At 44.9% G+C, this 12578-nt stretch overlaps 1 protein-coding gene across 4 annotated transcripts in view; it reads right to left on the bottom strand.

The window, feature by feature from the left end:
* Positions 1–12578, bottom strand: part of PLXNB2 (plexin B2) — a 199550-nt gene that overhangs the window by 39090 nt on the left and 147882 nt on the right. For all 4 annotated transcript variants that reach the window (XM_083182863.1, XM_083182865.1, XM_083182864.1 and 1 more), the window contains 2 exons: positions 11580–11661; positions 3282–3439 (listed from right to left, as the gene is read on the bottom strand). In XM_083182863.1, the coding sequence (XP_083038989.1) occupies positions 3282–3439; positions 11580–11661 (240 nt within the window). The remainder of the gene's footprint in view (positions 1–3281; positions 3440–11579; positions 11662–12578) is intronic.

Here is a 12578-nt window from a genome sequence, read left to right as displayed (position 1 = left end):
ACAACATATTTACACTTTCCTTAAATCATAACACATGTAGGGGGTGAACACAACAGGTTGCCCTGGTAGATTTAATAGAACTATGATAATATCACCTAAGAACATTGATCAAACATTGATAAAATCTAATATTTCTTTGTTGCAACCTGCAGTTTCTCAGAGCCAGTAGACAATATGTGATCATAAATCAACCAGATAGTTCAGAAGCAGGATAATTAGTGTGAGCAACAAACTATATGGCAGATGTATTAAGCCTGGAGAAGAGATGAATTCAACGGAGATAACACAGCATAAGCTATACAAGAACTGTAAATAAATAATAAAAGGAAATATATAAACACATCCCCAATTGAAAAAAATAAAATAACATATATATATATATATATATGACAATGTCACCCTTTCACTGCGCTGTAGTATAATTAAAAGTTGGGCAGCAGCTATGTATGTCCCCCCTGTTAGTGGGGGAAAAGGAAAATAGCAAAACAGGTAACAAAGTGCGCCCTATTAGAATATGTCCACCACCATAAGAATTTGTGACAATATAAATCACAATACAACAGATTTATTATGTTATAAGTATAAAATGACAATAAAACATTTTGTTCATCTGTGTGGAGTCATGAGTTCAACAACGGTCAACAGTATAAGGACACCCAACGCGTTTCGTCGTTAAGAACGACTTCCTCAGGGGTAACCGTCCGTAGGTAACCTAACCTCTTGGAGAAAGATGTTTCCTTCTCAGGTGAAAAAAAGCCTTTCAATTAGACTCGATATATAGAGGAGTGGACCCTTTTGTAGATCTCAATCCTGATGCCACACTGCATCTAAAACAAAGTCAATTTCCGTATAAAACAGGGGAAATAAAAGCAATATCCGGGGAGAATTCAGATAACTCCTTATAGCAGTAGCCAAATCCTTAATCATGTAGTGCAATAGTCACTATTAGAACCAGACTCCAGGTATATACATGTATATACATACACACACGTTTCTGCTACAGTTACAGTTATTGTGTCTTCCTTTAATGATGTCACCTATTATGTGCATTCGCTCACACTGCTTGGCAGGATGAGCCTTCCTTTCATGCTGCCATGTTCTGCTCTATGCTTTATATGCCAGCATAGACCATTTCTCCTTTTTATGCCTCTTTATTATTAGTAATTACTAGTGTTTTCTGTGTTTATCATTTTGCATGTCAGCATATTACATTTGTACCAGATTTTTGTACAGGAGCTCATCACATGCATCCATCACATGCCTGCTCAACAGCTGCCTTTTCCCCCCTGCATGTCAGGTCCCTCCGTCCAGTCTTCTCACTGCACTGTGCTGCACACACTACTCATTGGTTTCCATGGCAACCGCCAGCCACGGTGGTCCACGCCCCCTGTCACTTTGATGAACGCCGTCGCCCACTGCGCCGATGACATCATCAGATTCACGCCGGGAGCAGGTCAGGTGATGGTTGCACGAGGTGCCCCCTTCTCTGTATATATGTAAGTATCGGTTACTCACTCATGTCTTGATAAAGGGTATTGCGCCCGAAACGCACACACTTATGTTATGCATCTATTATTGCCTCTTTGATACATAGAAAAGCTTAGGAGTGCCATCCACCGTTGTTGGCATACTTTCCCTTTGGGGACAGATTGGCACTCAAGTTGTTGTTATTGGTATGTAAGTTCCTGGATTACACACACACACACACACACACACACACACACACACACACACACACACACACACACACACACACACACACACACACACACACACACACACATATATATAGAGAGAGAGAGAGAGAGAGAAAGAGATGAAGTTTCACTAGCTGCCAATAGATGGCAGTGTTTCGGTGACACTAGACATATATTGATGATTATATATAGCAGTCCAATTCAGCCGGCACTCAAACAAACTGAATACGTTGGCCTTGGTGCCTGGAAAACATACCAAATACCAGTCCAAATGAACAGCACTCAAGAGGCAATAGTGAATATAAGAAAGAAAGTCTATATTAGAATACAAGCTTTCGGGGTTTACCCCCTTCATAAGTTATAATTTCAGGACACTAAAATGTGCAGCCGACGTTTCGGAGTTTAATCCGTTCAAGGCATGACTTGCCTTCAGAACGGATTCAACTCGAATATGCTGGCTGCAATTTTTTGTGTGATTGCGGCTAGAACCGTCCACTACATACTCTCCACGGCTATTTACGTTTGGAAACATGGCGTGCCCTCATTTCCTATCTCTATGAGGTGAAGAACCGCCACTTGATGGAGCAAATTACTCAAAAGCAATGTTTTCAGGGACACTGACCTGTTTTGGACTTGGTGGATATGGAGAGAGAAAGCTGTGAAGACAGAGGTTGGAGGAAGGAGCAGATGGGACTGGGAGCGGGGTGGAGAGTTTGTGGGCTAGAAATGGTCACAGCTCAAAGTCAAAAGTAAAAACAGTCACAGCTCAAAGTCAATGTACATTGCAGAAGCCGTAATTACTTAATAGAGGTCATTGTCCTTTACGGAGAGTTATTTTTGGTGATTTATTGATCGGTTATCATTGTATATTCAATCTTGCACAGATTGTTCCATTATGCAGGAAATCTGCCAATTAAGCTACAGTACAGCCAACAGTATTATCGTATCAAAATGACCGATGGCTGTGCGCCCCTGAACGGAGCAACATTTGAATTACTGCGCATAACACTGGAATTTCTCTCATTGAGGTGAAAATCCACATTAGCCTTTTATAAAAAAAAAAATGAAGGAACTAATATGTTTTTTTTTTTAATTTTGTATTTATCTAATGTAAATATTAATGGAAGAATGTACAAAACTTTTGCTGTTATAGGACTATGCCCACAATCTGTGGTAGGATAAGAAAGCCTGTTTGCAGATCTCATTATTCATTACATCTTGGCATTATTTTCCCCATATTTCCTTCCTCTTCCCCCAGAGTCCCCTGTCAACCTTACTGAACTCAGAATGCATCAGTGTAACTGTATAAGCAGAAAGCATAGATAGGACCAGCATTTGGAGGGAACGTTGGCTCTTGTAGTGCCATTTGGAGGTTCTAGAGTTAGTTGGTTCTCCACTTAGATATATATTTGTATGTGCTATTCTCATGCAGCATAACAATAAGCAGATATATGACCCAGAGTTGTTGCTATTTCTATGTAGCCCTATGGAGCACAGTATCATGGAATGGACAGACATATGAAAGAACAGGCAATAAGGGGAAACTATTATGAAAATAAAGGTAGTAAGTGGAGGAGATCTTACGTCTGTGATGATAGGAGCTGGGCACTCTGTGGCACTTGTACCCCTGCACATCTCTTTATAGACACATTTGTTGTCACACCAGACACAGTGGTATTTTGGATCAGCCGCCAGGCACAAGCTGCAGTCACTTCTCCCATAAAAACAATTATACAGATTCACTAGGAATAAAACAAAATTGCAGTGTTAATAAAAGAGAATTATTATGAAATTGTAAAGAAGTTTCTGGTTTTGTCCAGTTTTACCGTGAATGCCCCTCCCTGCAGAATGTCAACAATATATACAATAACTTTAGAGACACTTTAAATGTACTCCAAAATCCACTAGATCATTTTATTTGCGGAAATACACTTGCCGACTAGAATTTATATTTTATGTATAAAAGTATCAAAAATCTTATTTGCCGCTTTTTGAGGGGAAACAGGAAGGACTCCCCCAATTTCATGTACAGTAGTTCACAGAGGTAACAGACTACAGCATTAATGCACAGCATCTGTAACTTGCCATTTCAAAAGGAATAGGTTGCATGCTTCATAAAAATGGCCTAAAATACATGCAATGTTAAACCATAAACACACTAGCATTACTCAAGGGGGTGGGGGTCGCACCAGAGTGTCATCCAAGAGTGGTTGCACCAAAGTGCCAGCTCCTGCTCCGTGGCAGGTGCTGTCCTCCTGTAGTGTATAGAGGCCAGCACTGCAGCCAGAGCACTCCCCAGGAGCAGCTTGCACCTCCTGGACACCTGGGGTGATGATAAATGAGGGTTTGGGCTGGGAGACCTATCATTCCGTAGAAACCACACCCCTTTCTGCAGCATGCAAGTAAAGTCCTGCACTGTGGTGCCATAGGGGCAATTGATGCCCCTGCAAAAACACAGGGTACATCTAGAAACACATTACTTCTTTGAAATGAAACATGATCTCATTAAAAGCGTAGAACACAATATAAAAGGCACCTAAAGCTCTAAGCAGGTATATAATGAAATATCAATTGCACAGTAAAAATGACTCTGAGCCCTTTACACATCAATCATTTTAATAATCTCATGCCACACAACTAAATCTCCTACTTTAAAATGTATACACTCATCGCCCAAAACAGATTCCTTCCCCTAGCCTGTTCCTCTCTACAGATACTGTATTCCTACTCCAGAAATATGCGTCCTTCTTAAATTACATATAGAGTGGGATGAATTAAAAAGAAAACACGGCCAAAAGCCCATTTTCAGGCACTGGCTGCATTTCCCATATGTACTAAGCCCGGCAATGTTTGCGGAGCATCCCTCTAAGTACCCGTACAGAGAGTTCAGAATTTCCAGTTTGCCATAAAAGGGGATTTTTGTAAGAACTTACCAGTCGAACCCCTTTCTCTGAGTCCATCCTGGTGACGCAGCTAACTTTGGGATGTCGGAGAGTCCGCAGGAGCCAAGACACCTATGCTCAAGTTTTTGGACGCAGACTCCTCCCTTCTGCATCCCATCATGCTTCAGTTCAACTTCTAAAGCACACTAGGATACATAACTCAGTACAATGCCTTAACATCTTACATGCACAATCATATAACCATAACTTGACAATCACATGAACGGTATAACTTACTGAGCGTAAGGGAGGGATCGCTGTGTCACCAGGATGGACTAAGAGAAAGGGGTTCGAATGGTAAGTTCTTACTAAAAGTTATTTTCTCTTTCATCCATCCTGGTGACACAGCTAACCTTGGGACGTTCACGAGCCGGTCCTTCGGGAGGGTACGCTCAGACTGACAGTTCTCATCTATGCCTGCCCAAATGAAGCGTCCTCCAACGCGAACTCAAGAAATCTGTAAAATTTGGTAAAGGCATGAACAGAGGACCAAGTGGCAGCCCTGCACAACTGCTACGCTGTAGCCCCATGACACACAGCCCAAGAGGAAGCAACTGATCTGGTGGTATGAGCATTGATCCATGAAGGAATAGGTCTACCTACGTTGGTGTAGACAAAGGCAATCACCGACCTTAACCATCTAGCAATGGTCTGCTTTGAAGCAGGCCACTATCTTATACACATCATACAGCACCAACAGCAAATCAGTTTTTTACTCTTTCCACGTATATCCGCCAGGCGCGAACAACGTCCAATTTTCTTAATTTGTCCCTATTTCTAGCCCTTTTGGGCGGGTAAAACACCGTTAGCACAATCTCCTGGTTCAAATGAAAACAAGATACTACCTTGGCTAGAAACTTAGGTACTGTTCGAAGCACAGCCCTATCTTCATGAAAAATCAAAAACGGAGACCTGCAGGACAAGGCTCCCAACTCCAAAACACGCCTAGCCAAAGCAATGGCTAACAAAATGGCAAGTTTCCATGAAAAATGTTTTTAAGGTCAACCGACCTTAACGGTTCAAAAGAAGGATTCTTTAAAACTGACAACCCCAAAGACAGATCCCAAGTTGCCACAGGCTGCCTATACGAGGGTTTAAGTCTCGTCACGCCCTGTAAAAAGGTCAGTACTTCAGGTAACTGAGCAACTCTTTTCTGAAAGAAAATAGATAACACAGAGAGCTGCACTTTTAAAGATTGCAGGCTCAGCCTGGCCGAAAATCCATCCTGAAGAAACTAACAGTCTAGACACCTTGAACCTAGAGGTGTGTACCCTTTGACGTTCACACCACCTGATAAAAATCTTCCAGACCCGATAATTTGCAGCTGACACAGGCTTGCGAACCCTTAGCATATACAGGAACAAAGATGGTGCCAGTCGCACTAGAAATATAATATTTGATGCAGGTTGTGACCCCTTTTAAATTGTATTTGCTGTATGGGTTTACTATTTTCCCTTTGGTATTTTTAATCTTATAGATAGGGGTGCTACCATGGACACAGAGCAAGGCAATTAAAGAAGAAAAGGATGGAGTGTCCCTGGGTGGTGCACAGAAAGAAGTTTATATAAAATATAACCTTTATTGGATTCTTTATTAAAAATGTTGCGAAATATTGACATACAAAAACAATACACAAAATGACAAGACAATGTGTTTAAAAAGGATACTCGATCCTCGCACAGTGGTTGCCTGCTGCACTCACTTCCCTAATAATGTTTCACTTTTCTGTAACTGCAAACGTTATACTGGTATTTTTACAAATAAAAGGATGTTATATATATCGACTGCAACCACCTCTTATTTTAGCGTATATTCTTTAATAATGTTTATAAAGAAGACGATTGTCTCATATTAAAGAGATAAATGCAGAATTTGCAGTTTGGTACGCGGATACATTGGTTTCAATCAGGTGTACAATATCGGGCAGTGTGTACCGCTCTTAAGTCCAGATTGGTGGACAAAAAACATATGTTTGTGCTGAATACTAAAATCCCTCGAGCCGGCCGGGCACAGGATACGGACGGAATTTCCGACACTGCGTCACCTGCCGCTCAGGGGGAGATCATTTGGCCGCGACCGCTGCTGGTGCTCAGGCGGGGATCGGGGTGTGTGCGTGTAGCACCTCCGATACCTACACCGCTCTGGGAACAGAAGGTGATGGGCGCCACAACCATCGCTTTTCTGTTGACACGGACCCAGTGTCGACTGGCATCTATGAATAACGCTGCTTTCTTAAACTAAACACAAATCAAAATGCATTCATGGGGGGGGGGAGGCAGGGGGATGCACACACTGTGGGTACAATGGTCTGCGTACGCTTCGCAAACAAGCTTCGGTCGGCCCTTCTGAGGAAATCCGCTTATACATTCCGGATCCCCAGAATGAACACCGCCGACAGGGCAGGGATGTTTATTTCTGCCCTCCTGAAAATCTGCGAGACTTCTAGCTGCGAGTCCCACCTGGATGGTTCAAGTAAGCCACAGCCGTGGCATCATCCAACTGTACCCGCACAGGAGAGATCCCCTACGAAAATCCTATGCCTGCAGAAGAGTATTCCAAACCACCCGTAGCTCCAATATGTTGATCGGCAGCCTGGATTCTTCCTTGGACCACAGAACCTGCAACCTTAGGTAAAGAGCTACTGCCCCCCAGCCCCTAAGACTGGCATCGGTTGTGATAACCAGCCAATCCCACAAGCAGAGCGAATGCCCCAGCTGCAGCTTCTCCAAATCCATCCACCAGATCAGGAACTCCCTTGTCTCTTGAGACAGCAACAACCGTTCCTGTTTCATGGTCCCTCACCAAAAGGCTGGAATGTTCCACTGAAAAATCCTTGAGCGAAACCTCGCAAACTGCAAGGTCTCGAATGTTGCCACCATCTTGCCTAACAACTTCATTCCCTGCCAAACTGTCGGGCTTGGAGACCGCAAGATCTGTAGCACCAGCTGTCGGATGTCCACTGCCTTGGATACTGGAAGAAATATCCGATGTAATTGAGTATCCAAAATCACCCCCAAAAACTGCAGTCTCTGTGTGGGACCTGGGAAGGTTTAAAACACATTCCTGCTCTTGTAAAAACTGAGTCGCAGTGTTCAAATGTTCCTGGAGTTTCTCCGCTGACTCCACCTTGAACAGGAGGTCGTCCAGGTAAGGGATAATAACTATCCCTTTCAGTCTGAAAGTTGCTGCCATGAAAGCCATCACTTTTGTAAAGACCCTCGGCACTGTGGCCAGACCGAAAGGCAGAACCTGGAACTGTAAATGTGTCTCTCCTACTGCAAAACATAGTAAGGACTGATGTCCCTTGCATATAGGCACATGCAGATAAGCATCTTGGATATCCACTGATGCTAGAAATTCCCCCGGCTCTATGCTTAATAGCACTGACCGTAGGGATTCCATGTGAAAATGGTCCACCCATAGATGCAGGTTCAAAGACTTTAAATTTAGAATGGGTCTGAAAAAAACCGTCGTTTGGGGACCAAGAAAATAATTGAATAAAATCCTTTCTTCCTTTCCTCCTGAGGTACCGGCAGAACTACCCCTTTGTCTATGAGAAACGATGCTGCCCCGAAAGAGCAGTCCACAAACGAGCCTCCCGTGGCAAAGGGGTAGGAAGAAATCTTCTTGGGGGTAACCCCCTGAGATTTATCTGGTAACCCCTGGAAACAACGGAATAAACCCAAGGATCCGTGGTGGAATTTTTTCACCTGTCCCGAAACTGCAGGAGGCAACCCCCCCCCCCCCCCCACTCTAAGGCCAGAACGGGGAGTCTCTGCTCCTTCATGCAGAGGACTTATCCTCTCCTTTGGAGACATGTATCATAGTAAAGGCCCCGAACCAGGATTTGGGGGCCCTCCCTTTACTGCCTTTCCTCTGTTGGATGCTGCCTTTCCTCTGTTGAATCAGGCTGGAGCTGACTCCCTACTGCTTCAGCCAACTTAATCATTGCCTTGGAACCCCAGGCAGAGGCAATAATGGGACAAAGTGTGAAACCCACTCCTTCAAAGACCGCCTTAAGGCATCCTTCCACTTTTTTGTCTACTTGATCCTTAAAAGCCGCACCACCCTGAACAGGCAAAGCCATGGCGTTGGACAATCTAGCTACAGGTGCATCTACCAAGGGAACCTTTTCCCATAATTTCACATGTTCCTCAGGCATGGGGTACATATTAGCAAACCTCTTAGACATAATGATTTTTTTGCCAGGAGCATTCCATGCTTTTCCCAGCAAGGAAACCATACTCTCATCCGAGTGAAAAGTCACAGAATCTCTGTGAATTTTCTTAAACACACAGTGTGCAGGCACCCTGTCTTCCTCAGACAAATTTTATGTCTGTTTTACAGCAAGGATCAAATCCTCAATACCAGGGACAAGAAGCTTCAGCTTCTTCCCTCTGGTCCCAGCACAAATCCTCCTCACACACACCCTCTTCCTCAGAATCCAAATTCAAAATTGGGGGTGTAGAAACTGGGTGTCCAGGTGAAATAATAATTTCATAAGACTTGGCAAACTGTTCCATAAAAGAGTTCATCTTATGAACCCCTTGTGCAGTGTCCTGCATGACCTGCAATAATACAGGATCCCCCTGAGATGGGGTAATGGAGCCTATAGAAGTTTGGAAGGAAGAAATTTCAAGAGACTTCACTAAGTTATATTTCTGCCTGTTTAATGCCTCCACCAAGGCATTCATGGACCTCTCTAACGCAGCAGCCCACGCAGGTTCAGACTGCTCAGACCTCTGGGCTTGCGCTCCACTGGGTACAGACTCACATGAGGGGCACAAATCCCCTTGATCCATCTGTTCACATGTTAATTTAACCCCCCAATACTTGCAGTTAAGTAACATGGCACGCACTCCCTCCCCCAAGGCAGCTGCATTACACCCTTCAGTCATGTCTAATACACAGTGCACAATGTCAGGCAAAGCACAGAATCATGTAACAGTGTACTTATCTGTCTGCTTTCTGCTGCCAGTGACCTTAGTGATCAGCGGAGGAAGCGCTGTCCAGGAGAAACTTCACTCTCTGTACTGTGAATGAACAGCCTTGCTTCAGCTCTGCAGCTTGAGGAGAAAATGGCACCAGCACACAGAGCAGGAAGAGACCAAGTCTCTGCTTTAGTGGGGAAGTACAGCCTTTTTGGAGCCTTTCCCCCTTTAGCTGCTCCCACAAGTGTTTCTCCTCACCTTCAGTCCCTCCTCTTCTCTCTGGGACCACTTGGAGTTGTCCAGCAGTGCTGGACTCCAGTAATAGACTTCAACTCCCACAGTGGGATTTCAGTCTATAAGCCCTTCCAAGATGGCGGCCGCCATCGCGGGGGGTCCGTCCCCCACGATGCCCCCTAAGCAGGGAGACTGTTCTGGACACCCCCAGAGCCCAGGAAAACCTCACAGAGCCTGAGGTGAAGCGCTGTGCAGAAAGAGCAGACAGCGTCCCTCTGCACACAGAGAGCTGACAGGACGCGCTTCTGTCAGCCTCTGCTGAGCTCTCACTGGGGCAGATGTATCATAGCAGCGCTTATCGCGCCGCTATGATACTTCCTGCTTCGCCTCAATAGCGAGGCGAAGCAGGAAGGGACATCGACAAGATGTATTAACATCTTGTCTGCCGAAGCGGGGGAGCGTTAACTCCCCCCTTCAGCGATGTCCCTTTCTGGAGATAGCGCATCAGTTAATACTGATGCGCTATCTCCTGACCCCCGGCCGGCCGCACTGGGCATGCGCGGGATCTCGCTGTTCACGCGAGATCCCCAGTGCAGCCCAGACCTAACAGCAGGGACAGCGCTGTCCCTGCTGTTTAGATAGGGCTTCGCCAGCCTGATGCTGGCGAAGCCAAAGCAGGCTTCGTGCGGAACGGTCAGCGATGCTGACCGTTCATACATTCGGCCTGCTATCATTTTGATAGCAGCGCCGATATGGACAGGGGCGCATAGCGCCCCTGTCCATTACCGCATCCTGGCACGATCATACATGGGGGAGAAGCGGTATCAGTGCACATAACGTGCGCTGATACCCCTTCTCCCCCATAACGACGGATCATACATCTGCCCCAATGTGTGCAAACTTCTTGTCAGAAGTAACACACTGGAATAAAATCTGCACTAACTAGTGAATTAATAAAATAATAAACTCCTAGCAACTCTATCTTTAAAAAATCCAAAGAAAAAAACAGGCTGCACCAGATCAGCATAGCACCCACTCCTGTGGGCACCTAAAATGAACTGAAGCATGATGGGACGCAGAAGGGAGGAGCCTGCGTCCAAAGACTTCAGCATAGGTGCCTTGGCTCCTGTTGACTCTCCTACATCCCAAGGTTAGCTGTGTCACCAGTATGGACAAAAGAGAAATCAGGGTTATCCAAATTGTGGCTGAACATGACACAGACAACATATATGACAACATATAAACTCTACAGTGTAAATGAAAACAGAGGCATCACCTTAGTGTGCCAGCTTTGTTTAAATAGCTGTTTAACACAACTGCTATTAATCACATCCTCCAGCTTTATGACAATGTTCTACCCAAATATATGCAGAGTACTTGGTCAGTACACTATTCGCATAAAGATTGGGCTTTCCCTCTTCTTGATAAATCTAGTCACAAGTTTTTATAAAATATAACAAAACAACAAGACTCTAAGGGTCAAATTTACTATGATGTGAAATACACTTCACATGTCATGTTGCTATGGGCAACCAATCAGATCCAGTCTACTATCTTCTAGAGGGTGGTAAATAAATAAGACGTAGATGGTGATTGGTTGGCCATAGCAACATGACCTGTGATGTGTATTTCACCCTAAATGTTAATAATTCAGCACATGAGAGCTATACTGTAAAATAAATATGGTTCTCTTCATGGAAATAATAATACTGAGCTAGAGTAAATGACCCTCACTCTGCAGATATAAATAGGAAAGTACTGCCACATGATCATACCATTCAGTTTGCTGTCAATCTTCTTCTTATTCACTTTAACGTAAATATCCAGCGGAACAATTTCCTTATTTTGCATTCGGAACTAAAAGGAAAGAAAAGGATGACAATGCATACAATCTGCCATGTACCGTTCTGTTTGTACAGTGAGCTATGGAAGGCTATGGTTATTAAAAAAGAATGGCAAATAACAGGGTATTTGGTTACCGGCATTTAATTTGATTAAAATTCCATATAACCTTAAATGCTTAAACATCCACAAAAACGTAATGGTACTTGTGTAATAGCACGGCGCCCGGCTACGCTACGTTTTCAGAATAGCCTAAGCTACACTGTCAACGTAGCCCAACGGCTGCCTACCGTAGGGACTCCGCGGCAGCCCGGCTCTGTCCCAGGCGTCCATAGCTCTGTCCCCGGCATCCATGGCAAGCCTAGTGAGCGCCTCTCACACAGTGCAGGTAACTGCCAGATCCCCTGCACTGGCGGAAGCCGGTGGAGAGGGGACCATGCGGGCACTGGCGGAGAGGCGCTCCAGCTGTCTGAGATGCAGGTGCGTCTCAGACGCAACCCTGCCGTGTCCGCAAGTGCGTCTTATTCACAATAAAGGAGGCATTTGCCAGTGCTCCATGTTACATACTGACAAATGCCTCCTTTTCAAACCCCCACTATCCACGCCAGCCTGAAGCGCAGCGAGCCTCGCGACGGGGCGCATTACGCATCCTTCTGACTTGTTCATACCCCCACTATCCACGTCGGCGTGGAGTTGAATTTATAAAGTGTGGCGAGTGCAGCGAGGGGACGGGGAATACATGTGAAGTAATCCGCGCCCCATCGCGGGGCTCGCCACACTTTATAAAATCAACTCCACACCGGCGTGGATAGTGGGGGTATGAACAAGTCGGGAGGGCGCGGGGCTCACTGCGCTCAACACACTTCGGGCTGGCGTGGATAGTGGGGGTGTTTCAGGAACACATTCACACCTGCCATATCATACATCTGAGA

This window comes from Crinia signifera, chromosome 4, assembly GCF_055691185.1.
Source record: "Crinia signifera chromosome 4, ASM5569118v1, whole genome shotgun sequence".
Taxonomy (NCBI): domain Eukaryota; kingdom Metazoa; phylum Chordata; class Amphibia; order Anura; family Myobatrachidae; genus Crinia; species Crinia signifera.
This window is presented reverse-complemented; position numbering and strand designations above follow the sequence as displayed.